General features: G+C 43.5%; 2 protein-coding genes across 6 annotated transcripts in view; one reads left to right on the forward strand and one right to left on the reverse strand.

Moving 5' to 3' along the window:
• The window catches only part of ATG4A (autophagy related 4A cysteine peptidase), a 63,813-nt gene extending 39,286 nt beyond the window's left edge, over positions 1 to 24,527 (forward strand). For 3 of the 4 annotated variants that reach the window (XM_003819693.4, XM_034949968.2, XM_008973104.5), the window contains 10 exons: positions 1,287 to 1,385; positions 4,085 to 4,186; positions 4,367 to 4,439; positions 7,120 to 7,199; positions 7,833 to 8,020; positions 8,142 to 8,220; positions 19,998 to 20,143; positions 21,648 to 21,704; positions 22,828 to 22,936; positions 23,491 to 24,527. In XM_003819693.4, coding sequence (XP_003819741.1) covers positions 1,287 to 1,385; positions 4,085 to 4,186; positions 4,367 to 4,439; positions 7,120 to 7,199; positions 7,833 to 8,020; positions 8,142 to 8,220; positions 19,998 to 20,143; positions 21,648 to 21,704; positions 22,828 to 22,936; positions 23,491 to 23,561 — 1,004 coding nt within the window. In that variant the 3' untranslated portion in view covers positions 23,562 to 24,527. The remainder of the gene's footprint in view (positions 1 to 1,286; positions 1,386 to 4,084; positions 4,187 to 4,366; positions 4,440 to 7,119; positions 7,200 to 7,832; positions 8,021 to 8,141; positions 8,221 to 19,997; positions 20,144 to 21,647; positions 21,705 to 22,827; positions 22,937 to 23,490) is intronic. The other variant, XM_034949967.2, reaches the window with a different exon arrangement.
• A 927-nt stretch (positions 24,528 to 25,454) lies between these two features.
• Positions 25,455 to 27,725, reverse strand: part of COL4A6 (collagen type IV alpha 6 chain) — a 283,270-nt gene continuing 280,999 nt past the window's right edge. For both annotated transcript variants that reach the window (XM_003819690.4, XM_003819688.4), the window contains one exon: positions 25,455 to 27,111. In XM_003819690.4, the coding sequence (XP_003819738.1) occupies positions 26,851 to 27,111 (261 nt within the window). In that variant the 3' untranslated portion in view covers positions 25,455 to 26,850. The remainder of the gene's footprint in view (positions 27,112 to 27,725) is intronic.

Below are 27,725 nucleotides of genomic sequence, written 5' to 3' on the forward strand. Positions count from 1 at the left end.
CTGGCTGAGGAGCTCTTTGCAAGGCTGGAAAATATTTCTAATTTTACTCTGCCAATATTTTGGCAATAGATGATCTCTTCTTTATGTGGGCCTCATTGCATCTTTTCCATACTAATCTGGCCAACAATCCCAGCATTAGCAAGAGCCAAAAGGCACCCCTTCCAGGTCATAAATTGGCTCCCTCCTTCCCATCTTCTTGTAGTAACTCTCCTTCAGTCCCCACAACTAAAAGAAAGGGGTGACCACCTTGACCCACTTGTCCTACAAGGTTGATGACCCCCTTTGAAGTTAGTCTTCTGAGATCATGTTTAGCATATTTTTCCACTTCCACACTGGGAAAAGAAAACAATGAAAACAAAATATCCTCTCTGCCATACAAGTTATCTGATTTCATTGGCCCCTTGGAAAAGGATATTGAGCTCACCCTGGCCTCATATGTGGGATTTTCTTTGCATAAGGTGTTCTTAAAATGGAACCTATTGTCTTATTTCGTTTATTAACTAATTTTATACCTTTTAAAGATACATTTCTAATTTATTAATATGGGTTTAAATTATGATCATACTCAAAACATCAAGTATTTGCATCATCCTCTATGGGTTCTAGAACACTTTCACAGATATTCTCTCAGTTCTTACAATACCCACTGATAGTAGGCAGAGTATGTACTATTATGCTCAGTCTCTAGGTGAGATTTAGATTAGATAACTAGAGACTGGTCTTCTGATGCCTCATCTAGGGATCTTTCCCCTATTTTACAATGTCCTTCTTGCTGTTCAGATCTTCATAGTGTATATTCAGAATAGTCATGAGCCTTCCAAATCTCTTTGACCATTTTGATGATTGCCTTTGGTAGTATTTGTTCTTTATCTAAGTAAGACTGGCTTCCCTGAGAATTTCAGGGCCATGCAAGTGAGCTATGCAAGGCAAGGTTTGGGTCTGGCAGATGATGACATGGAATGGACTAAGGGTTGGTATTCATACATGGCAGTCACCTACCAAAATTGCATGTATACCTAGAAGTCTTCAAGCAGAAAACATAAGGGACACATTTAGTTCATTTGCTTGTTTTATGTTTGGCCATAGAACCTGTTTTGGTTGACTCAGCACTATGTTTGCAAGTTCCAACCATATACCCAAATCTTGTTTGATCTGTGGGTGTATCTGTCACCTCACTTTTCAGAGTATATATATTTACCTGTCTTGTGTGAGTCCCAAATATGCTGATGTTTCAGGAAAGGGCAATTTGAGGAACCCATATTAATTCCCTTCCATTTTGCCAACAGGTGGAACGGGCCCTTCATCAGATGCTGGTTGGGGATGTATGCTACGCTGTGGACAGATGATGCTGGCTCAAGCCCTTATCTGTAGACACTTGGGAAGGGGTGAGTTAAATTTGTTTTATAAACTTTCTCAGAGACCTCTGCAGTATCACTTGCTGTTGATTTAGCTTGATGCTGAGCCTTGGGAACACTCAGTAACAAACTTGAGGGTCTTAAAATGCTCTCTGCAAGCTCAAGTGGTGGGGCTGACAAGTCAACAAAGCCCCTCATAAGAAGGAAACAGCTAATGTTTCCTTGTGAGTCACCAAGCCAGGGAGTTATTTTCCTGGGACAGAACTGAACATCGAGGGAGGTATGTCATTTATCCTTTCCATCTTTGCTATTGTTTGAGTAAGTCCTTAGAAATGCAAGATAACAAAGGGAGCAGGAAGAAGGGTGTGGTGATTAAGTCTGTTTCTTGACCTTGTTTAAGATATCTGCCTGGTGAAGGATGTAAGTGACCTAAAGGAAGAGCATAGAGGGAGCTGGCGCTATTTTGGTTTTGGTTCACTAAGGATGTCCAGCTGATGATGAAGGAATCTTTAAATTTGCTTCCTTGGGAGGACATTTAATTAAGAAAGCCTTCTGATAATGGTTGTTGGAACTATTTTTTTTTTTTTTGAGTCGGAGTTTCGCTCTGTCTCCCAGGCTGCAGTGCAGTGGTGCGATCTCGGCTCACTGCAACCTCTGACCCCCGGGTTCAAGCAATTCTCCGCCTCAGCCTCCTGAGTAGCTGGGATTATAAGTGCCTGCTACCACGCCTGGCTGATTTTTGAATTTTTAGTAGAGATGGTGTTTTGCCATGTTGGCCAGGCTGATCTCGAACTCCTGACCTCAGAGGATCCACCCGCCTCGGCCTCCCAAAGTGCTAGGATTACAGGCATGAGCTACCGCGCCTGGCTGGTTATTGGAACTCTTGAGTCTTGCTTTCTTAAGACATGTACATACTTCCCTATGGGCATCTGAAGGATGGGGTTGGCTGGATGCCAGTTCAGGCACTTGGGTGAAGGTCCAGTTGGACTTGGGGATGAGAGAGTGAAAGGACACTTTGGATGAGATTGGGCTGCTGAACTCATTGGCTGTTGCTAATTGAGGTTCAGAAGTATAGAAACATTGTTTTCCTTTTCCCACTGTGCAAACTCACAGATTTTGCTACAGCTTTCAGAGAGGATTGGAGAAGGGCCTAGGGAGGTTTCAGGGCTTGTTACCTTCTCTTCAGGGTTTGGGATATCCTGCTTCCCCTGGATAGTATAATAATTTCCATTTTACAGATGAGGAAACCGAGGCTCAGGGAAGTGATATGATTTACCCAGGGTAAAACAGCAAGAAATCAAAGATTTGGGGATAAAATAAAGATATTCCAACTCCTTGTCCAGTGATTTTCCTTGTTTATACATGCTTCTTGGTGTAGATCCATTCTTACTATTTAATTTTTTTTTCATTTATAACACACTTCAAAATGATTATTTTGGAAGCGAGTTCTGGAAGTAGGGAGCAAACTGGAAAAAAAAAAAACAAACTCCACAGTCAGCAATCTCAATTGTTTCAATACAAAATCAAGTAGCAGGAAGAAGTTGGAAATAGATCTTGTAGCTAAGATGAGTTAAAAGAGTAATTTTGTAAAGATGTCTTTTGGATTGTTTCCTATTCAGCTATTTTAAAATTAAGGTAGAGTATTCACTTGCCATTGTCGTCAGTGAATATTTAGTGCTATTTAGCAGCCAGCTAATTAGGATTTCCCCAGACTTGGACAATTTGGTAGCTAATGAAAAGAAGTTGGATGTGGTTCACCCTCTGAGGGCTGTGCTGGATCCAAAGTTAAAAACTTTGGTTTTAGAAACACTAGAAGCAAAAGACAACTGAAGAGTCTGGAGATAATGGCCTCTGGCTTCAAGTGTAGTTCAGTCTTTATTTCAAACTCTTTAAAACCTCAGGAGAAAAATTTGTCTTGGACGCAAACTAAGCCTCAAAAATCTGTCCCATTAGACAGCGTTTCTAGAGCTGAGAGGATTGCAGTGATTACATAGAGTTTTTGCAGTTGTCCTCAGCAAGTTACGAATGGCCTCTGTAGGATTTAGGGGGCTGTGCTGAAGGCACAGATGGTATCCGTACAGATGCAGTTATTTTGGCATTGGTCTTAGGGAAACATTGAACACCTGATAGCAAAGGTATTTGTTTTCCCAAAGCTCAGCATGGACTTTTTAAAAGGTGGTGTAAAAACGACAGCATGCAATTTTTTTAAGCTTCCTTAGTTGTGAGCTATGTATATTCCCCTGTGAACTGTTGTATATCAGAATAGCACTTCTTACCCGTGAGATCCTTTTGTCAATGCTGCCAAAATATAAGAGCAAAAGCCATTGCTGTCTATGTGGAGATGAGATGCTATGGCATCTGGCTTATATACCGATGTACTGCCGGGCTTTGTGGTGACCTCCTGTTCACTGAGTAACTGGCCAGAAAGGCCTTTGTGACATTGTTTTTATGTAATATTTATCCAGCTCCAGCCCTTGGGTTAAGTCAGTTCCTTGGTCAACTTCTTGTTTTGCTTTTACTTTATACCCACTGAGTCCTTGAAAGCAATCACTTTCCAGATGTCTTTGTCATCAAAATGAAAGATACTTAGAAATGTTCTAACTTGGTCATCCCTGCCTTCTAGATGTGGTGCCTTTGTTTTCCTTCTAACTTTGTAGTTACAATAAAAGTGCAGAGAGGTAATAAACAGTTATAAAAATGTTTCTAACCCATTTTTTTTTCTTAAAAAGACTGGAGCTGGGAGAAACAAAAAGAACAACCCAAAGAATACCAACGCATCCTACAGTGCTTCTTAGATAGAAAAGATTGTTGCTACTCTATCCATCAAATGGGTAAGGTCATAAATCAATAGTTTAAAGGCAGTGCCTATTCCTGTTCCTTCTCTTCCCTTGCCTTATATGTGGCTCCATTAAGTTGTCCATCTGCTTAATTATTTATGCAAAAAATTAAGATTTTGTGGCTTATTGGAAGATCTTTTGCTAACATGTTATTTTTTTCCACATTAAAAACAGCACAAATGGGTGTAGGAGAAGGGAAATCAATTGGAGAATGGTTTGGACCAAATACAGTTGCACAGGTGTTAAAGTAAGTAAAAGAGTCTGGCATCTGCCTTATTCTGCTGTCTCCTATGCTTCCCTCCCTAGACAACTAAACCTCCCATCAACCGAGGTATTCTTGCAATCCCGCTAAGCTACTCCTCCCACTAAACCATCAAATATCTGCCATTTTGCTCAGATGGCTCTTTGAAATGTGTAAGCATGGATATCTGTCTTGGTGTATCAGAGTTATATTCACTGGTAGCAGTATATGTGGCTGTATCCTAGGACTCATTCAGTGTCTCATGCTACAGATTGATGTTCATGTGCCTGGGAGCCATTGGCCTGAGGGTCCCTTTGAAGCCAAAAGTTTCATACTAAGTGGTAGAGGCTAAGCCAGCCTAAGCAAGAAATGGACCCCCACAGGGCTCCCACATGCACTACATAATATTTAAAAACCCTGTTCATTCAGCATTTTCTGTGTACCTTTACTGTGCTAAGTTCTGGGGGTGCAGAAATAAACTTGACACAGTCCTTGCCTCAAGGAACTCACCACCTGTTGGGGGCGACAAACCCCAGGGAAGTCTTGGAATCAGTTTGTCATCTCATAGCAGACTCAAGGTGTCCCAGTGTGGTATTTTTCCAGTTGTCTTGTTAAATTCCAGAATTCACCTCCCACAGCAAGAGGCAAGGTGGAGAGGTCAGGACCAACTTTTTGAAAGCAAACGGGGTGAGTGATGTTAGTACTTACACCTGCAGACCACCTTACCTGTTGTCACTCTCCTTCCTAACAACCTATCACTGGATGGAAACTCCATGAGGGCAGAGGTTGTATTTATCTTGTTCACTCTGTAACACTAGCACATAGAACTGCCTGGCATGCATAAGTACTCAATAAGTGCTCGATGAATACATGAAAATGGCCGCCAGAATCTGAGGCCAGATTTAGGGATCAGAAGATTGAAACCTTCTGGCTTCCTTTGGTGTAGAATATTAAGCTCCTGGGCATTATGGGGGAACCTATTCCATGCAAAGTACAGACAGGACCCTGTTTCCATTACTAACCAGTCTTCAGTGAACTAGAATGCTTTGGGAATGTGTCTGTGAGGAGAGTGGCCTGGATTTTTTGGGGACCCAAGGAAAATCTGTATTGACTTTACTCCTTCCTAACAATGTAACCTCTCTGAGGCTGCTCTCTTGCCATAGTCAGAGTGCCTTTTGGGCATCGCTGACTCTGCTGAGTGAAAATCTGGTAGGATTTCAGGAATCACTGTATGAACGTAGTGTGGAAAGTATAAGAGATTAGAATGGCTGTGCTGAGCCCAAAACCCGGCTTGAAATGGTTGGTGTTAAAATAACATCCCTGAGAATTTGCTTCTTTCTTCTAAATTTTAAGATTACCAACAACAAAGTGGAAACCTAGATTTTTTTTTTTTTTTTTAGGACAGAGTCTCACTCTGTCGCCCAGGCTGGAGTGCAGTGGCACAATCTCGGCTCACTGCAACCTCCACCTCCCAGGGTCAAGCATTCTCCTGTCTCAGCCTCCCGAGTAGCTGGGATTACAGGTGGCTGCTACCACACCCAGCTAATTTTTGTATTTTTAGTAGAGATGGAGTTTCACCATGTTAGCCAGGCTGGTCTCGAACTTCTGACCTCGTGATCCACCCGTCTCAACCTCCCAAAGTGCTGGGATTACAGGCGTGAGCCACCATGCCTGGTGTAGATTTTTTTAAAGAATGTAAATGGGTTCCAATTCATCATGATCATTAGCATTAACAACAGCATATTATTATTATTATTATATTATTGTTATTATTCTGGGGAAAGATAATACATCAAAATGAATGAAATACAAGGGTGATGGTAGTTAACCTCTTTCTGGGAGCTACCTGGTAGAGAGAATGTGTTTTCTTTGGTCCAGTGAGACTGGGTTTTACCCACACATCCCAGACGTAGCCAGGTTAAACATGGCCTTACTTAACTGGCAAGGAAAGAAGAAGGAAAGGGAGAAATAGGCAGGGTACTTTACATAGACTTCAGATCATCTCTCTTTTAAAGGGGTTTTCTTTCTAATACACCATAAAGTCCTACAGTTCAGCATGGTGGCTCTCTTCAGCTGCTGACCAGTAAAGCTTGGCACCCGAGTCAATCTGCAGCCTATGTCACTTGAGAGGCACTCTCAGGGCAGCTGGGGAACAGTGGAAGTAATCTCTCTCTCTCTTTCCCCTCCACCCACTGTCTCTATCTCTGGGTTTACCTGGAACATATTCTCCATATTATCTATGATCCCAAACAAATATCTATTTTTTACGGACAGCTTCCTTTTTAAAAGTTTTTTTACAGTTTCCCTTTTGTAAAATAAAAATTCAGTATGTCAGAATGTCTTTTATTTAAGAAAACAAAGTCTCTTGGGACTTTGAGAGCAGATGCATGGGTAACTTTTCTTTTTTCCCCAGTAGGTGTCCCATCATTTTGTGAAGTAGACTTCTCCAGGTTGTAAAGCAGAAACTTCTTTTTGAGGTTCAGATACAGTAACTCTGTGGCATTCTCAAGGTCTCTAGACATGGAGCATCCCAGAGCTCTGGCAAAGAAGCCAGAGCTGACCTGAACACCAGCTTTTCTATGGCTCAGTGTTTGGTGACTTTAGGAACACTGGGCATAAATTGTACTGTTTTCTGCTGATAGTTCCATCTTCCCAAATTGTGACTTCATTATACATTGCTTTGCAGAAAACTTGCTTTATTTGACGAATGGAATTCCTTGGCTGTTTATGTTTCAATGGATAACACAGTGGTCATTGAAGATATCAGTGAGTTACCAGCCTGTTTAACTTCCCAGCTGATGGGTGATGAGTTCCTCCCTCACCATTCAGTATTCTGGGGCTCAAGAGAGTCTCTCTGGTCTTCCCCACCAGGGCAGGGGAGCTTAGAGGAGCACAGGGCTCTGATTCTCTTTCTTTTCAGCTTTCTGAGAGGGAGAACAGCATTAGAGGGGCCTTGCTCCTCCTCAGTGAGGTACCACACTCCTTCCCTGCAGAAAACACAAAGTGTGTATAATAATTTATTCAACCACCAACAGATCTTTCATGGAGGCTCACCCTTGTCCAGGCGTGTGATTCCTGCACTGAGGAGTGAGAGCAACCTAAAGATACAGTCCCTGTCTCAAAGGCCCTGGCAGACTTGAGAAATGAGATTCTTCCAATAAGCCCAGAATCCCTATTGGGAGCTAAACAAGTACCCAGTGGCCAGAATGAAGAGCATGAGCCCTAGAGGAATGGCCTGGGCTTTGTGCAGGCGGGGAGTCAGCTGAGCCCTGGTGGCAGAGGAGAGGGCCTTCTAGGCAGGGTGGGGGGCATGTGAGGTTCCCCTTAGTTTTGATATTGGAATATCTTCTAGGGCTGAAGACTCCTTACTTATCCAATATTCTGTTCTTCCATTTCTAGAAAAAATGTGCCGTGTCCTTCCCTTGAGTGCTGACACACCTGGTGACAGGCCTCCCGATTCTTTAACTGCTTCAAACCAGAGTAAGGGCACCTCTGCCTACTGCTCAGCCTGGAAACCCCTGCTGCTCATTGTGCCCCTTCGCCTGGGCATAAACCAAATCAATCCTGTCTATGTTGATGCATTCAAAGTAAGTCACTTCTTTCCCTGAGCCCATTGCTGCCTGCCCATCACACCGCCATCTCAGCACAGAGATCCGTGAGCAGCAGTCCACAAGTGAGTTGAGAATCTTGCATTGTCTTTCTCTCCAGGAGTGTTTTAAGATGCCACAGTCTTTAGGGGCATTAGGAGGAAAACCAAATAACGCGTATTATTTCATAGGATTCTTAGGTAAGAAAGGAGGAATCACAAGTAAGTCATTGTGGGCTAGGGGAGGGCGTGGGGACAAGGTTTGCATGGGAGACCAGGCAATTCCAGTTAGTGGGTTCCCGTCTAGCCCAGGAATGCCGTGGCCTCTGGTCAGCTCCTTCTGTCTCCGGCCTAACTGATGGAGAGTGATGTTTCTGTGTGCCTGATGGAAAGCAGGTCCAATTTCAATGCCTTTACTTCCTTGCTTCTTGATAAGATGGTTCCATTGCTTTCCCACTGGATAGCCCCAAGGTCATAGCATTGCTCCAGCATGTCTCTCTCCTGCCTGTGGGGCCCAGGGTGGTGGAATTTCAATCCCTTGGCTTTGCCAATATCTCTCTTATTAGGGCCTGCTGGCTCATTGTTCAGAGCTGTGACAGGATGGGAATTGGAGGAGGCAAAGACAGAAGTAACCCTTTCCCAAGAATGGGGGCTAAGCCTTAAAACCACTAACCTCTTAATGTGGACCCGAGCAAGCAACCCAACATTCCCTGCATAGGAAGGCACCTCTGGAAACCCAGTCTCTTTACTTACTAGCTGTGACCAGAGACATCTGAGGTCCTTGGTACACAAGGTAAGCTAGCCTAGTGCTTCTGAAGCTTTAGCATGCACATGAATCACCTTGAGAGCCTGTTGGAGTGCAGGTTCAGTAGGTCTTGGGTGCGGCCTGAGTTTCTGCATTTCTAACTAGGTGGTGCCGATGCTGCTGGTCCACAGACCACACTTTGCATACCCAGGGCCTAAACACCTGGTTAGTGTTGAAGAGCATAAGTTAGAGAGTGATGTGGCCAGGAAAATTTGGTACAGGACGCCTGTTGCAGGGGTGGAGTGGTCTGAGACTTGGCCTCAAGAAAGTTATGAGGTCAGATTGGTTGACAGACAAAGGAGAGCTACAGGAGTTACAAGGGAATGGCATGAGGGCACGTGCAAAGGACAGGGCGGAGATGGCCTTAGTTATCCTCCCCAACACATCTCCTCTTGGACATTCAGGGAGGTGAGGTGGGATGGGAACAGACACACATGGCTTTGCATGCCAATCCCCCACTTGCTAGCTGTGTGACTTCAGGAAAAAGATATCAATATTCAGTCTCAGGTTCCTTTTATGTAAAATAGGGCTAATGCCTGACTCGCCCTGTTGTCATCTTACAGTAAAGTGTTCATCAAAGAGCCAGGCATATAGGACAGTCACTGAAAGGTGGCTGCAGCTTGCTTTACCCCAATACCTATTTCCTTTGCCAGCCCCTTCTTCCTCTCTTTAGGTTGGGGGGTGTGGAGCGGGGCGTGGGGATTGCACAGCTGCCTCTGCTCTCTCTAATGCTGCCATCTATTGGTTGAGCCCAAGAATTACAGCTAAATGGAAAATGTGGAGCCTGTAAAGGCTTTTATTTTTCTAAGTATAAAACCTAGTGTTTGGAGTTCTGCAAAATCAGATGCCCTCTGTTCCTAAGCATTTGGGTTCAAAGAAAATGTTGCAAAAAATAGATTTCCAGTTGCTCATGCATGACTTAGTCTCTTCAGGCGGCTATAACAGAATAGTATAGACTAGGTGGCTTTATAAACAACAGAAATTTATGTCTCACTGTTCTGGAGGCTGGAGGTCTAAGATCCAGGCACTGGCAGATTTGGTGTCTGGTGAGAGCCCACTTCCAGGTTCATAGATGGCTGTTTTCTTGCTGTGTCCTCAAATGGCAGAAGAGGCAAAGGAGCTTTCTGGAGTCTCTTTTATGAGGGCACTAATCCATTCATAGGGGCTCCACCCTCATGACTAAATCACCTCCCAAAGACCCCACTTCCTAATACCATCATACTGGGGGTTAGGATTTCAACATATGAATTTTAGGGAGACATAAACATTCAGTCCACAACAGTGTTTGAGGACAGCTTTGAAACAGATTAGAAAATGACTTTGGAGGAATCTCAGTGAATAGTGTGTGTGATTCCTGGGTGCCCTGGCCTCCCTATCCCAAGTTACCTACAGAGAATTTCTCCAAGTTGATGTAGCCCTCCTGTTTCTTGAGGCCACTGGGTCAGAGTAGCTTTTGTGAAGTTTGACTACTCATTAAAAAGATGTGGGCAATCCTCAGTTCTTTGATACCCCAAGACAGAGGTTCACATAGTGCCCATTTGCCTGTTAACTTTTATAAGTCCTTTGTGCAAACTTCACTTGAGGGCTTTAAGTCCCTCCGACTCCCCTTTTCTGACTCACACCCTTACTGTTTGAGGTTGAGTGGTCCAGATTGGCAGAATGTCTGAAGGGAGGGAAGAGATGCAAATTGCCATTTTCTAAATAGTTGTCCTGTTCCAGAGACTTCGCAAAGTATATTATCTCTCTGTCTACACATATATACACACACACACACACACATTTATACATATATACATATATATACATTATATATATAAAATATATATATAAAATGTATTACATATACATATACATACATATACATATACAAAGTATTATATACATTTTATAAATATATAAAATGTATAAATGTATATATAAAATACATTGTATATATAAATAAATGTATATAGAAAATACCTTGTATATATAAATGTATATATAAAATAATATATAAATATATAAAATAAATGTATATATAAATATATATAAAATGTATTACATATACATACACAAAGTATTACATATACATTGTATATATATAATGTATTACATATACAAATACATACACAAAGTATTACATATACATATACATATATATATATATCACTAAGGAATGGTGCCATATTGAGGGCTCAGTGTTGGTCTGTGCTGCTGGCAAATTGGGCACTCAGCAGGGGCCGTAGCCAGGTCAGCCTTGGTGAGTGGAAGTCCATGTTGCTGAACCCATGTGTAACCTCTATCCCTGCCACCATGGCCACTTTGTTCATGGGCCCATTGGATGATGACACGGGTGGCTGAGGAAAAAGGCTGAGTGGTGTCCACAGAATGGGTCATCCTATCTACTTGATTATTAATCAAGAATACACACAATATTTCTGTGAGGTAGAGACTGTTATTTCTGTTTTACATGCAGTGAAACTAAGAGCTAAAATTAAGAGAGATTAAAAAGTTATTTCTTCAAGGTGATTCTGTTAGAAAGTGGTGAAGCCAAGAGTCGATCCCAATTTGGTCATCTCTACCTACCACCTTCCATTGCTCCCCCAGGGCCCTCCTGCCCAGTGGGAAGCTGAGAGAGCTCTAGGTGTGGGAGGATATGGCCAGGATGACACTCTGGCCTTCAAATTTTGCCTGCTTAGAGAGAAGGAGATGTTGGTTCCTTGCACTTGGGTATAGGTTTCCACCTGGACATCCATAGCATTAGCCCTGTCTCTGCAGGTGGTTGGTCAGCCTGCCTTTTCACTCCAGGTCTCACTGGAGACCTTTGTTTAGTCCCCAGATCATTTCTAGAGCTTTTTACATCTATTGTATATCTTTTTTTAAAAAATTTTGTTCCAGATTCAGGAGGTACATGTGTTTGTTTGTTACATGGTTATTACATGTGTAATGGTGGGGATTGGGCTTCTAGTATACCTGTCGCCCAAATATTGAGCATTGTACCCCAATGGATGATGATTAGATAAATAAAATGTGTTATATACACCATGGAATACTATGTGGCCATAAAAAGTAATGAAATCATGTCCTCTGAAGCAACATGGATGGAGCTGGAGGCCATTATCCTAAGTGTACTATATCTCTTATAAGCACTCTCAGAAATGATGCAGCTTGTGGCAGCTTGTGGCCAGGCGCAGTGGCTCACACTTGTAATCCCAGCACTTTAGGAGGCCAAGGCAGGTGGATCGCTTGAGCTCAGGAGTTCGAGACCAGCCTGGGCAACATGGTGAAATGCCGTCTATACCAAAAATACAAAAAATTAGCTGGATGTGGTGGCGCATGCCTGTAGACCCAGCTACTTGGAAGGCTGGGATGGGGATCGCTTCCAAGCAGATCGCTTGAGCCCAGGAGGTCAAGGCTGCAGTGAGCCAAGATTGTGCCACTGCACTCCAGCCTGGGAGACAGATTGTATTAGTCAGGGTTCTCTAGAGGGCCAGAACTAATGGAATATATATACATATATATGTGTGAATATATATATGTGTGTGTGTATATATAACATACATACACACACACACACACACATATATATGTAAAGGGGAGTTTATTAAGTATTAACTCACATGATCACAAAGTCCCACAATAGGACATCTGCAGGCTGAGGAGCAAGGAGAGCCAGTCTGAGTTCCAAAACTGAAGAACTTGGAGTCTGATGTTTGAGGGCAGGAAGCATCCAGCATGGAGAAAGATGTAGGCTGGGAGGCTAGGCCCATCTCTCTTTTTCATATTTTTCTGCCTGCCACCCTGGCAGCTGGTTAGATTGTGCCCACCTGATTAAGAGTGGGTCTGCCTTTCCCAGCCCACTGATTCAAATATTAATCTGCTTTGGCAACACCCTCACAGGCACACCCAGGATCAGTACTTTGTCTCCTTCAATCCAATCAAGTTGACACTCAGTATTAACCATCACAAGTCCACCCCTTGTCAACTTGAACCCATATACATATCCTGAGATCATACATCATCTTCAGATAAAGACAATAATAAGGTCATAATTTGCCTAACATAATACAACTATCCTTCATACAACTGGAAACGCACCAATCCCCAACCCAAATACTATTACATGAACTTAATAATACTTAAATGCTGATGTGAAGTCAATAAATCTTATGTCACATGATAAAGGAGAAAGGAAATAAAATGAGAATATTTTCTTAGTACAAGTGTATACATGCACAAACATATTTTTAACAAAAGAAGGAGGAAATGTTCATGACAATTGCAGTCCTCGTTTCTGTAGCTGGTCACGTGGTCGTAGCTAGTATTGATGACTACCTACTTTTACTACCTATTCTGTATTCCCTTTGCCATCAGTAAACACTTCAGCAGGTCATGTTTTTTTTCCTGGTGGAGTGACCCAAACCTTCATTCCTGAAGGGTCTGGGCCGTTTGTAGTCCTGCCTGGATTGGGCTGTTGTAGTTTCCCATTGACCTTAATCACAGGGCATGGTAATACTAAGAGACACCCAAATGGATCTCCTGTATTCCATGCATACTTTTTCTTACCTCCATTGTGGGGTAGTAGACTGATTTCATCTTGATAGTCCGAGTCAGTCACCCCAGCCAACACTGTAACTCCCTTATTAGCCTGTTGATGTAAAGGGAAGAGGAGCCCAAAGTGTCCAGGTGGCAATCTTAACTTCCGGTTTAATGGAACTGTTGTGTCTCCTGATGGCAGCATTCCTTCCTCTGGAACTAAGAACTCCAGGCCAGCAGAACGTAATGTCGGGGGAACAGGAAGCAAAAATTTTGCTGGTGGATCACTGGGGCTGATGGTGAGTGGTGCCACTTCCACTTCCACTCCTTGATTCCTGGACCTGTGAATCCTGGCTATGAGAGAAAGAGTACCATATATTGAATGCTAATTCAGAGCTTACACAGCCTTCTGGAAAACTTTGCCCCAGCCCTACAAAGTATTGTCACCTAGTTGGCATTGTAATTGTAACTTCAAAATGAAATTCCACCGTTCTATCAATCCAGCTGCTTCAGGCTGATGGGGAAGATGGTAAGACCAGTGAATTCCATGAGAATGAGCTCACTGCCACACTTTCTTAGCCATAAAGTGAGTGCCTTGGTCAGAGTCTGTGTGGGATACCATGATGTTGGATAAGGCTGGTGGGGAACATGGTAAGACCAGTGAATTCCATGAGAATGAGCCCACTGCCACACTTTCTTAGCCATAAAGTGAGTGCCTTGGTCAGAGCTGTGTGGAATACCATGAAGGTGGATAAGGCATTCTGTGAGTCCATGGATGGGAGTCTTGGCAGAAGCATTGCATACAGGATAAGTAAACCCATATGTGGACTAAGTGTTTATTCCAGTGAGGATAAATCTCTGCCCTTTCCGTGATGGAAGAAGCCCAATATAATCAACCTGCCACCAGGTAGCTGGCTGATCACCCTGAGGAATGGTGCTATATTGAGGGCTCAGTGTTGGTCTCTGCTGCTGGCAAATTGGGCACTCAGCAGGGGCTGTAGCCAGGTCAGCCTTGGCGAGTGGAAGTCCATGTTGCTGAACCCATGTGTAACCTCCATCCCTGCCACCATGGCCACTTTGTTCATGGGCCCATTGGGTGATGACACGGGTGGCTGGGGAAAGAGGCTGAGTGGTATCCACAGAATGGGTCATCCTATCTACTTGATTATTAAAATTCTCCTCTCCTGAGGTCACCCACTGGTGAGTACTCACATGGCATACAAATATCTTCACAGTTTTTGACCACTCAGAGAGGTCCATCCACATACCTCTTCCCCAAATTTGGCACCAATTTCCCAATCATGCTTCTTCCAAGTCCTTGACCATCCAGTCAAACCATTGACTATAGTCTATGAATTAGTATATAATCGCACATATGGCCGTTTCTCCTTCCATGCAAAGTGCACAACCAGGTGCACTGCTCGAAGTTATGCCCACTGGAAAGATTTCCCTTCAATGGGTCAGAGTAACACACCCAAATGAGGAATGTGTTGCCTCCAAAATCCAAATAGGCCCAAAAGGCATTGTGCCTCTTTCTTGGTTGTAGGAGGGGCCAATTGCAGCAACTTATCCTTCACCTTAGAAAGAATATCTTGACAGGCCCCACACCACTGTCCCCTAGAAATTTTACTGAAGTAGAAGGTCCCTGAATTTTAGTCAGATTTATTTCCCATCCTCTGGCATGCAAATGTCTTACCAATAAGTCCAGTGTGTTTGCTACTTTTTGCTCACTGGATCCAGTCAGCATAATGTCATCAATGTAATGGACCAGTGTGGAAGTGAAAAGCGATCAAGGTCTCTCCAAATAAGATTATGACACAAAGACGGAGAGTTCATATGCCCCTGAGGTAGGACAGTAAAGATATATTGCTGGCCTTGCCGGCTGAAGGCAAATTGCTTCTGGTGGGCCTCATGGACAGGAATGGACAAAAAGGCATTTGCCAAGTCAATAGCTGCATACCAGGTACCAGGAGATGTGTTAATTTGCTCGAGCAATGAAGCCACATCTGGTACAGCAGCTGCAATTGGAGGCACCACTTGGTTAAGCTTACAATAATCCACTGTCATTCTCCAAGATCCATCTGTCTTCTGCACAGGCCAAATGGGAAAGTTGAACTGGGATGTGGTGGGAATCACCACCTCTGTGTCTTTCAGGTCCTTGATGGTGGCACTAATCTCTGCAATCCCTCCAGGGATGCAATATTGTTTTTTATTTACTATTTTCCTAGGTAGAGGAAGCTCTAATGGCTTCCATTTGGCCTTTCTCACTGTAATAGCCCTCACCCTACCAGTCAGGGAGCCAATGTAGGGGTTCTACCAGCTGCTAAGTATGTCTATGCCAATTATGCATTCTGGCACTGGGGAAATGACCACGGGATGAGTCTGGGGACCCACTGGGCCCATTGTAAGTTGCACCTGAACTAAAACTCCATTAATTACCTGACTTCCATAAGCCCCTACTTTAACTGGAGGACCACAATGATATTTTGGGTTCCCTGGAATCAATGTCAGCTCAGAGCCAGTGTCCAGTAGGCCCTGAAATGTCTGATCATTTCCCTTCCCCCAATGCACAGTTACCCTGCTAAAAGGCCGGAAGTCTCCTTGGGGAAGGATGGGAGAGCGATTCACTGCATTAATTGTCAGTAATATAGTGAGGTCCTTCCTCAAGGCGACCCGGCCTCCCCTTCATTCAAGGGGTTCTGGGTCTGTAAACTGGCTCAAGTCTGGAAATTGATTGATGGGCTGTGATTCTCTGTTTCTGTAATTCAAATTAGTCTTTTGTGCATTCGACCTAGAAGTTTTCTGCTTATATAAATTAAGTAGGAATGCAGTAGGCTTCCTATCAATTTCACTTCTAGGAACACCATGATTAATTAGCAAATGCCAGAGCTCTACACGAGTCAGACTATTCTGATTGCAGTAGTCTGAAAGCAATAGTCAGACTATTGCTTTGCCTCTGCTGTCCATTACAGTAGCTATGCCCACCTTGCCTTTGATGGTTGAGTGCTGCCACTTGGCCCCTGCCACCTCAGGATCCAATTATTCCCATTATATTTAAATTTTGTAGTTGAGTGACGCAGTTCCCACTGTTAGATCTGACATACAGAGAAGAGCAATTACAGTACTCTTCGAAGATGCATGTTCTGCCCTCACAAATCTATTTTGCAAGGCATTGGTCAAGGGTATATCTTCTGGACCCTCCCAGCTGGGATGAATAGGTCTGAAGTGACTAATCCACTCCACCATCCCAATCTCCCTAAGCCTTTGGATCCCTTCCTCTACATAAAACCAAGGGAGATCAGGCATTTCCATCTCGTTCACAGTGGGCCATCTTTTAATCCATATTTCAGCTAACCAAGCAAATAAGCTATTAGAACCTTTTTTAACTCCCCGAGCTGCAACATTAAATGCAGAGTCTCTAACATAGTGGGCCCAAATCAATAAATTCAGCCTGATCCAACTCTGTGTTCGTTCCACCATTATCCCACACCCTTAATATCCGTTCCCATGCCTGTTCTCCAGGTTTCTGTTTATATAAATTAGAAAACTCAAGCAGTTATTTTTGAGTATAATGCACCTCCTCATGGGTCACACTCTCAACCTGACCTCCAGGAGCCCACCAGGACTTTAGTCTAGTTGAAGTCTGGAAGCAAACAGGGGTGTTGGGGGTGGCTCCTGAGGAGAATCAACATTATCTTGCCTGGCAACTGCCTCAGAGGAGGCCATCACTGTTGCTTCAGGCAGCACAGGGTTTATCTCCTCAGTCAAAGGTGGAAAGGCTGATGACAGCATGGGCCGGGGAGGGGATGTTGCCACTACTGGAGATGGGGAAGCTGTTTCTTCTGGCAAAAAAAGTTCATCAGAGTTTACAACTCAGTGTCCCCAGCTTCATCAGGGTCCTCCCACACGTTCCCATTCCAAGTTGCAGGGTCCCATTCTTTTCCAATCAATGCCCTCACTTTAACAGTAGACACCTGGCGAGGCTGTGCATGCACCTTTTGTTGGAGGCCAGTCACTCGCATGATAAGAGCTTGTGTCTGTTTTTCCACAATTTCAGCTCTTTCTCTACAGGAGATAAGACTCTCACTTAGGGCAATCTTAGCAGATTTTAGGTTCAATATCTGCTTCTGAAGCCTGGAGCTAGAATCCCTGAGTTCATCATTTTCTTTCATGACTTTGTCCACTGAACTTAGGAGCAACCAACTAGCTTCATTATGTTCCTTGGTTTTCCACGTATGGTCAATTGTATTATGTATAGTCACTGAACTCCTTGCCTCTCACGAGCGATGATTCAGGTGTGTCAAATGCATTTATTTTGCATAACTCTCTAAACAGTTCACACCAAGGACTATCAGTGTTCCCTATACTATTAGAAGTACAGTCCTTAGCATTTTTGGGTCTAATCATATTAAATAGCCAACTCTAGAAACCCCAAAACCAATGAAAGAACTCCATCCTTAATATTCTGTTCCTCTAGAACAACTCCTGGTACCAAAATCTGTATCAGTCAGGATTCTCTAGAGGGACAGAACTAATGGGAAAAAAAAATATATATATATGAGTTTATTAAGTATTAACTCACATGATCACAAGGTCCCACAATAGGCCATTTGCAGGCTGAGGAGCAAGGACAGCCAGTCTGAGTTCTAAAACTGAAGAACTTGGAGTCCAATGTTTGAGGGCAGGAAGCACCCAGCACGGGAGAAAGACGTAGGCTGGGAGGCTAGGGCTGTCTGTCTTTTTCACATTTTTCTGCCTGCCACCCTGGCAGCTGGTTAGATGGTGCCCACCCAGATTAAGGACAGGTCTGCCTTTCCCAGCCCACTGACTCAAATGTTAATCTCCTTTGGCAACACCCTTGCAGACACACCTGGGATCAGTACTTTGCATCTGTCAATCCAGTCAAGTTGACACTCAGTATTAACCATCACACAGAGGGAGACCCTGTCTCAAAAAAAAAAAAAATGATGCAGCTCGTAAAGCTCCACTCCATGCACATCCACACACACACACACACACACACACACACACACACACACACACACACACACACCACCCATGGGAAAAGGTCCTGGTCAGAGTCAGAGAAGATGTTATTATTCTCAACACCTTAACTCCAAACATCCCATTAGATGACTCAGTTCTAACCCTGTTTTGGCTTTCTGTTTTCTTGCCTACAACTTCCTTTCCCTCAGACCTTTCTGTGGTCTTAGGTAGGCTTCCTTCTAGCCATCTTGGTTGCTCTTTAGTGTAATCTGAGGCTTTTTCAGTATCACTGATCTTGCCCACCTGTGGTCTAGGGGAAAAACATCTACCTTGACTTTCATAAAGCAAGTCATATGGGGGGATTGATTTCTATATACTCTTAAACATGCATTTGTAGGAAAATACTGTTGATTTGCAGTAAAATATTTCTCTGGCCACTTTCTATTTGTATTGTGTTTTAAGCATTTCACAGAGGTGAAATCTTCTGGTCCTTGTAATATACCATGAGGCAACTAGAACAGGCCCGATGACCCTAGTTTAAAAACAAGAAAATTAAGACAGAGTGAATTAAGTGGTTTGTCCTTGGTTTATGACAGAAAAATGTTAAACTTTTCATGAGACTTCAGAAATGAACATATTCTTTGCTGACAGAAACATGTAGATGTGCCCAACACAATCCTGGATACCATTCCAGAGGGAGTCTTTGGGGCATCCCTCCCTACCCCAGTCTTTGGCAGCAGGTAGATCTCTCCTTGCTCGCCTGATATAGCTGAGCACACAGAGAACCAGATGGCCCTCAGGTCCGGACAGTGAGGCTGGGGTACCTCTTAGGCACTTTTGCCTCCTCAGCCTGTGGCTGATGAACATTAGAGGGACTCTCAGCCCTTTGAATATCAGGTCAAAGCAGAAATTTTATTATCCTAAACTCCTCCCATGTTATTTTGGGCCTAGACTTTTTCAATTTAATGAAGCATAGCTTATATCTCTTGTGTCAAGGTCAGTCATCTCAAAGTGAATTTTCCAAGTGAGCTGTATCTGCACTGATGTTAATGTGACAAAGGCAGTGCTTTCTGACAGGAACTTACTAACTTGCTAATAAGTACTAACTTGCTAGCTAATCACAACCAGAAGTCAGCTCACTGGTTTCTCATCCATAAAGAGTCAGCATTCCCATTCCATAAAAAGTCAGCATTTCTTTTGAAGGTCAGGACCTCCTCCCTTACCAGAGGTGCTTTCTGAGCATGGGGCTGAGAACCAGCAGTCTAGCCTGAGATGCTTTCCAATGTCAAAAGAGGCAGAAAGCTCCCTAATGGTACCTGGGCCCACGACCTGGTGACTCCACCTACCGCCTCTTTGCTACTGCTGCTCACAGAGCCTGCCATGCCATCTGTGGTCTCTCATTCCCACATTTTCTCAAACCTGTCACTTTCCATTTTTGGACTTGGACTTTGAGGAGATGTAAATGCTAGGGCACATCTTCTCATTGAATGATAAGATTTGGGCGCAAGTGGCTTCCTTTAAGCATGCTCACCCTGGCTTTAGGCTTTCTGTCATTCCATTCTCATTGTCACCAAGGGAGGGGTTAAGAGAACCAGAGTGCCTCCTCCCAACAACAGCAGTGGGGCCAGGACCGGTAATCCTTTGAAGGTTAAGCATATCTCCTTCAAAACAGGTGACGAGCTCATCTTCTTGGACCCTCACACAACCCAGACCTTTGTTGACACTGAAGAGAATGGAACGGTTAATGACCAGACTTTCCATTGCCTGCAGTCCCCACAGCGAATGAACATCCTAAACCTGGATCCTTCAGTTGCATTGGTGGGTATTCGTAGGTTGGGTGGGCCAGGAGATACGATGTGTACAGATTGGTTCCCTGGGAGTTATCCAGATTGCTAGGTAGGAAGGCAAGAGTATGTTTGCTCACTATCCCCATTAGAGGCAGTAGAGTGTAGTGGGGAAGGAATGGACCCTGGAGCCAAACTGCTCCAGTTGGAATCTTGGCTCTGCCACTTACTAACTGTATTAGTCTGTTCTCCCACTGCTGATAAAGACATACCTGAGGCTGGGTAATTTATAAAGGAAAGATGTTTAGTTAACTCACAGTTCCACATGGCTGGGGAGGACTCCCAATCATGGTGGAAGATGAAGGAAGAGCAAAGGGATGTCTTACATGGTGGCAGGCAAGAGAGCTTATGCAGGGGAACTCCCATTTATAAAACCATCAGATCTCATAAGACTTATTCACTACCACAAGGATGGTATGGGGGAAACCACCCCCATGATTCAGTTATCTCTACCTGGTCCCACCCTTGACACGTGGGGATTATTACAATTCAAGATGAGATTTGGGTGAGGACACCACCAAACCGTATCACTAACTACGCACTTAGGAGGAGTCACTTAATCTTTCTGAGCCTCAGTCTTCTCATCTCTAAAATGAGGAAAACAATAGTTCGTTCCTTATGGGGTTGTATGAGGTGCAATGCATGTAAGGCACTTAGCACTGGGCCTGGCACATTGTAAGCATTCTATAAATGTTAGTTACTCTTTCCCCTGTTTCCTTCTTGTCCTCAAATTATTGCTACCCAGGCACAGGGAGGAAGATGGGATATCACTAGGGAGAGATAAGGGAGCAAGATGCCCTGGGTGCACACAATCTAGGAAGCTGCAGGATTTTCCCCCATAAGTATGGTTGGTGTCTACACACACTGAAGGGGCATCTGCCCGTGAAGTAGCCAGTGGTTCTGAGGCCTGTCTGCATCCTCTCCTCTAGTTTAATCCAATTGTCAGTATACCAGTGACCAGGAGCTGCAAGTCCTCCTCTTGTGAACCATTCTTTCACTACTCTGGGATGGCTTTGAGGTTGAGAAAGCACAGACTGATGGTTCTCTCTATTCTGATAGATAATTTCCTGAAGGTCAATGCCATCTTCTTAAGTATTGCCTCTAGCTAAAAGTACCATTTGGCTTTTGTTTGTTGGCTTAATTGAATGTTCTTTGGAGATGTGTGTATTTGTACACTGAAAGTAATGGAATTAACCCTACACTTTGAAGATGATCTTCAAGTTAAAATATCTCGCAGCATGAGGAAAGAGGGAAAGGGACAGAGAGCAAGGGTGAGAATGAGAGCAAGACTGAGAGAGTGATGTGTATGTCTGAGTAAGGCAATGAGTTAGGAGAGAGAGAAGCCCAGGCAGTCTTCCTTCTTTATTGCTGAGAAGTCACATCCACAGAGACTGGCCCACATCCTAATTCTGGGCCAACAGCTCCATTGTGCAATACCAAAGGTAATTCTAAGTTGTGTTCTTTTGCTTTCCCCCAAGGGATTTTTCTGCAAAGAAGAAAAAGACTTTGATAACTGGTGTAGCCTTGTTCAGAAGGTAAAGCTATATGTTTTTCTTAGTCTGAAAAATGAAGTTACTCAATTTTATTCCTTTTCAAGATTGTTTTTCATAGTAAAAAAAAATCCTACTCTGATACGACTTTACTGCAAGAGAAAGAAACTAAGGCAACAAAGAAACTATCAGGTGTGGGGAATTGTGCATAACTTCGGGGGAACTGAACAAAAATTTTGGTTTGAAATATGCTTAGCATGTCAAGGGAGTGATATTTTTAGTGATGAAACCTAATGTTTTATCTCATTAATAGACAATTATTTTCTAAAGGCAATACTTACATTTTAGAATGCAGCAAAACTGTATTTATGTCACATTTAAAGGTGGAATGAGAATTTTCTGATAAGACTATGCCTTTTATTTTATTTTATTATTTTTTGAGACAAAGGCTTGCTCCGTCACCCAGGCTGGAGTGCAGTGGCGGGATCTGGGCGCACTGCAACCTCCGTCTCCAGGTTCAAGCGATTCTCCTCCCTCAGCCTCCCGAGTAGCTGGGATTACAGGCGCCCACCACCATGCCCAGCTAATTTTTGTATTTTTAGTAGGGACAGGGTTTCACCACATTGGCCAGGCTGGTCTTGAACTCCTGACCACAGGTGATCTGCCCACCTCGGCCTCCCAAAGTGCTGGGATTACAGGCGTGAGCCACCATGCCCAGCTAAGACTATGCCATGTAAATTAGGATATATACCATACATGTTGGACTGCCACTGAAACCATGCCAATATGTAGCAATAGTCTCTTGGGGCAGATTTAATTTCACTAACTGACATTTCTTTGGAGCCAATGCTTCAGGAACATGTCACCCCTAAAGTGAGCTGGACCCATGCGTCTGGCACAGGAACTATGCCTCATGATGGAGAATAGGCAGTGAGTGCTGGCCTTCATCAGATAGTCCCCGCAATGTCCTTCCTTCCTGGCTAAACAGTATCTAGAATTGAAGATGGCTGAGTCTTCAGATGGTTCAAGTAGAGGATGCATGTATTTTCTAGGCCCCTGTTTTCACCTGGCAACCAGCAGACCACTGTCTCAGGGTTTGGGGTCAAAGATTGCCAATTAGAAATGTTGTGACTCTGAAGTATTTAAAACTGTTTTGTTATCTCCCCAGGAAATTCTAAAGGAGAATTTAAGGATGTTTGAATTAGTTCAGAAACATCCATCACACTGGCCTCCCTTTGTACCTCCAGCCAAGCCAGAAGTGACAACCACTGGGGCAGGTAAGCTGTTGTTCAATGGCTCTCAGCTAGCAGACCCACATATAGCAATTGTTTTATGAGAAAGAAGAATTGTGGCCCATGCTTTCTGTGGACAGTAAAATTTCTACTCAGCTGGAGTGATAAAAAAATGGTGCTTCTGGTTATTTTAATCTTCCGATGAGCTGATATTTACCAATTTCAAAGAATGATAATAGAAGAAAATGAGCTCATTGCAAAAGTTCTATGCAAAATCAAGATGACTAGGATTGCTTTTTCATGGTCTGGTTCAGAATAGCAAATTGAGGCCATCGATAATTCAAAGGTATCTTGAAGGGCTTTCAGAGCCTTGGCCACATCACCGTCGTTAGGTTTATGTAACAAGTCTGGCTATTTTGAGTCTTTATAGATAATTTCTAATACTTGGCAGTAGTTCTAATTGTAAGTCTCCTCCACACAAGTCTTTCTTTAGTACAGCAATTAAAAATGCTTAGTCTTAACTACTGAGTAAAGTATTGACTGACCACTTCAACCCAAGTGTCAAGCTTTTCTTCTTTCTCATTTCTGTATTCTGATAGAATTCATTGACTCTACTGAACAACTGGAGGAGTTTGATCTGGAGGAAGATTTTGAGATTCTGAGTGTGTAGAATCCTGGGAACGCAACTTGAAGGTCTGTCTTCCATCTGGCACCATAAAAACATGAACTTATTGCATAAAACTTTTCTAGTCAGCAAGTGCCTGATATGCCAATAGCATACAAACTCAATAGCAATCATGACTGAGCCAATCACTGTTTCTCAGAAAAACAAAACAAAACAAAACAAATGACAGTAACCTTTCCCCGGAAAGAAATAGAACAATCATGGAGCCTAGGAGCAGAGAGATGAGGAGGAGTTCATTGCTTCCCAGCTTGTGTTATATGGCTACAGCAAGTCTTCAGCTGCTGCAATGAGGAAATGGGCATCTGGAAGACAAACAGCAACTCTCAGCTTGCTTCAAGCACCAGCAGATAAGAGATGGTTAAGCTGTTCTTCACCCTTTCAGATGTGACCTCTTTTGGACTAAATACTAAGCAGCAATCTGTTCTCTTGCTCAAATAATAAAGTGACTGAATCAGGGAGGAAAAGGTTCTTGTTAAATTATTTGATTGTGTAGTTGAAGTAATTATAATTTATATCAAAACGTTTGTCAAAGAAACGATGTCAAATATACACTTCTTGATCTCCCTTCTGTTTGCGGGAATCTTACTATTTGATGGGTCACTGTCCCCATTCTTACTGATACTTTTGTCAGATATCACCCTGTCCTTAAATCATGATCACTTAAATCAGGGGTCAGCAAACTTTTTCTGTAAAGGGCCAGACAGTAAATATTTTGGGCTTTGCAGGCCATGCGGCCTCTGTCACATCTACTCAACTCTGCTGTTGACATGCAAAAGCAGCAATAGACAATATGCCTGTAAATGAGCGTGGCTGTAATCCAAGAAAACTTTATTTACAAAAGCAGATGGAGGGCTGGGTTTGGCCTGCAGGCTGTAGCTTGCCAATCAGTGACTTAAATTGTTGATTTTTGTTTGATAAATTAAAAATAAATTGTGTTTGAAGTATACCCTACTTGGTTGACAGCCATATTTAGAATTATTCATGTGGTGAATTACACATTTTATCTGTGCATCATATACAATTCCAAACCATTTGAGGACATAATAGGTTTTAAAGCATGTATTCATCAAATTAGCTTTGCTAACCACTTTCCTGTGAGGATGAACCTCAAGCCCCAGCAATACCTTCTCATTTTCCTTTTCTTGCTTCCTTAACTTGCCTGCATTTCACCCCCATCCTTAATCAAGTCCCGAGGAAGGCCAGCAACTGGAAGCTAGCACCAAACCAATCTGCTTGTTTCCTTAGATTCCATGTTTTTCTTTTTTCCCCCGTATATTCCAATGGTTCAAAATTCAAAAGATGTAAAATGATATTCAGTGACTTGTCTCTCTCTCCGATAGGTCAGTTCCCTCCCTTGGAAATTCCCAATGGTATTAATTTCTTGTTTATCCTCTCAGAGGATATATTTTATACATATATAAATATATGCACACACACACACATATACACACACACACTCATACACACACAGCTTGGATTTGATTTTAATGACTTTAACATTCTCTACTTTTGTTTTATCTACAAATGATCCTAAGGCCACAGAAGTATGAAAATGCCTTTCTTGAACTCTTTTTTTATTCAAAAAATTTATTTATTTTTATCAACCTACATCATGCTTTGATATGTTGAACTCTAGCGTGTGACAGGGATAAAAGCAGGCATAGGCTTATCTTGAAGCAGCTTATGGGTTTGTTGACTGTTTGTTAGAGGACTGTTTCAGCTCTTTGACTTTGATCATCTTCTAATTTTTTCCTGCCTCAGTGTTTTGTTACAGAGTTCGACTTGGCAGTAGCAGAAACCTCTCAGGCTCTGAGAGGGACTCATAAATTGCAGTGCGATGGACATTAGAAAAGTTTTCATAAAAGAACATCAAAAGAGTCACATGTTCAGATTTCATTTATTTTATTTGCTATGTACAAAACTGACACCATGCTTATTACTCAGGAGGTGAAGATAACAATAATTCAGATTATACTGATTATGCTTTGTCTGTATTGGCACAGTTTATATAATACTTAAGGAAACAGAATCACCTGGAAGGAATTGCCTCATGTCAACATAGCTAAGAGTGTTCTGGAAAACTGGTAATTAAAGAAAATGGCTAAAACAAATTCCCCCAAACAGAATACAATGTACTGCATAGCCAATTCAGGCTTGCTTTAGGTCTGCTAACTGCTCAAGAGAAGAGTGTGCTAGATTTTTATGAGGTTTAAAAAAACATATTAAAATAGTTTAATAGGCTACCTGTGAAAGAGCAATTGGATAACCATTTAACAAAGTCTTTAACATCCTCAGAATACAAGGAAACCAACACTGTGCAGCTTCAGTTTGCCACATTACACACATCTGGATGGCATTTGGAATAAACAGGGACTTCTGAGAAACTGGGATGTGGGATTTACCTTTTTGTTCCTGGAGTCAAAAGCAAAACTCACACATCCTTACGCACCCACCCCTCTACTCCTGGCCCAGGAAAAAAGGCTGTCATTCTCATTTCCTTTGATAGGCTTGGCCACATTTGTTGCATCCTCTGCTTTACTTTGAACCAGGCCACGTCCTCTGTCTCTGGCTGGAGGGGGAGCCGGCAAGGAGGAGATGGTTTGTCTAGGACCATATGCCATTAATGACCACCACCCCCAACCCAGCTGCTGGCCTTCAAGCCTCTCTAAGCCATATGGGGCCCAGTCTTGCTCATCTAGAGAGAGCTAAAGCTCACTCTGGGCTACTGGGTGGCACCTCATTTCAATTCTCTTGCCTGCCTAGACACAGTGGGCCTCCTTGAAGAGTGAGGACTTGCTCTGTGCAGACTTGAGCCATCCATGAATATTCGGTTAGAGAATTTAAGTGTGGAAACACTGGGTCCTGGTTTAAGCCAAATAATGTGTGCTGACCTCTGTACATGAAGAAATGACTGATTAGCGATTAGGAAGAGCTTTCCGATCAAGACAGTAAGGAGAAAGCTAGCAGTCTAAGACAGTTGTGGCCCATCAAATCTTTCTGAGGTAGCCATGAATAGTCACACAATCATCCAAATCAAACAGTAGCACCAGCTTGACAGAAACGGGACAGCAGATCTCAGCAGGGTGGGCTCATCTCTATGGACCCGAGGGCTGGGGTGACGAGTGTCCGGTAGTCTAGCCCAAATGAGACTCCAATGTACAACTTGACAGATAGGCAAAGGGGCTCAGGCCTTCCTTCTTCAGACCATTCAGGTTTGTGAGGTGACTGTTGTGAGGGGCAGGGGAGGGCAAGGGGCAGAGTGGCAGGTGCCACCCTATAGGCTTTTCATACACACCTGGCAGCGACTGACTCGAGTGTGGAGCTGCCCAGCTTTCAGCGTTTCAGACACAGGCAACTCCCCAAACTGCTGCCTCTCCTCCACTGTGGTCAACCAGAAACTGTACTTGTTTGCAAAGTAGTGGCAGGTGCCTCGGGCACCACTGCATTCGATGAAAGGAGTGGCCCGAAAGTCCTCTAGGCAGGAGCCAGGTGAGACCAGGGACTGGCCTCCACCCTCGGCACCAGCGGCAGTGTGCTGAAACAGACAGGAGATTAGTGCGTGAGCTGTGCCTGCCAAGGGTTGGTGTGGGGAGGGGATGGGTGCTCCACTGCTACAGGGGCACATGAGCTCCATTCCTAAGCCCTGGTTCCTTGTCTCAGCCCCCAGTGCAAGCCAGCATACCAAGAGCTGTGTTTTAGGGGCAGGGGCTGCTTGTCCTCCCTCATAGCAGCTTTCAGGGCCAAGAGTGCCCCCTTCCAAGCTCCCTAGTGCCCTCCTAACCCATTATGTGGGCAATGACTACATGTCAAGCAGCAATTCCCAAACTGCTACTGTCCCACTGGGTTCAGAGGTGTGTTAGGTACCCCCTTGCAAAATTTCCTCAGACAAATGGATCTGAGAAAAGCTGAGTGAAGGAAAATTCAATAGGCTTCTGGACTGCGGTTCTCAGAGCCCTCTCTCACCCATGCATTGTACTCTAAGAAGGGAAAGAAGGACAGTCCAAAACCTACTGAAGTTCTCCTTAATTTGTTGTATTTGGCCCAAATACCCTGGCCCTCACCTCAGAGGGCTCTCTCAGTATTCAGTTTCAGGGCTACACATGAGCTGGTGGTTTTCAGTTACTATTCACATAGACAGCAGCTCCTGTC

Source organism: Pan paniscus, chromosome X, assembly GCF_029289425.2.
Source record: "Pan paniscus chromosome X, NHGRI_mPanPan1-v2.0_pri, whole genome shotgun sequence".
Lineage (NCBI taxonomy): Eukaryota > Metazoa > Chordata > Mammalia > Primates > Hominidae > Pan > Pan paniscus.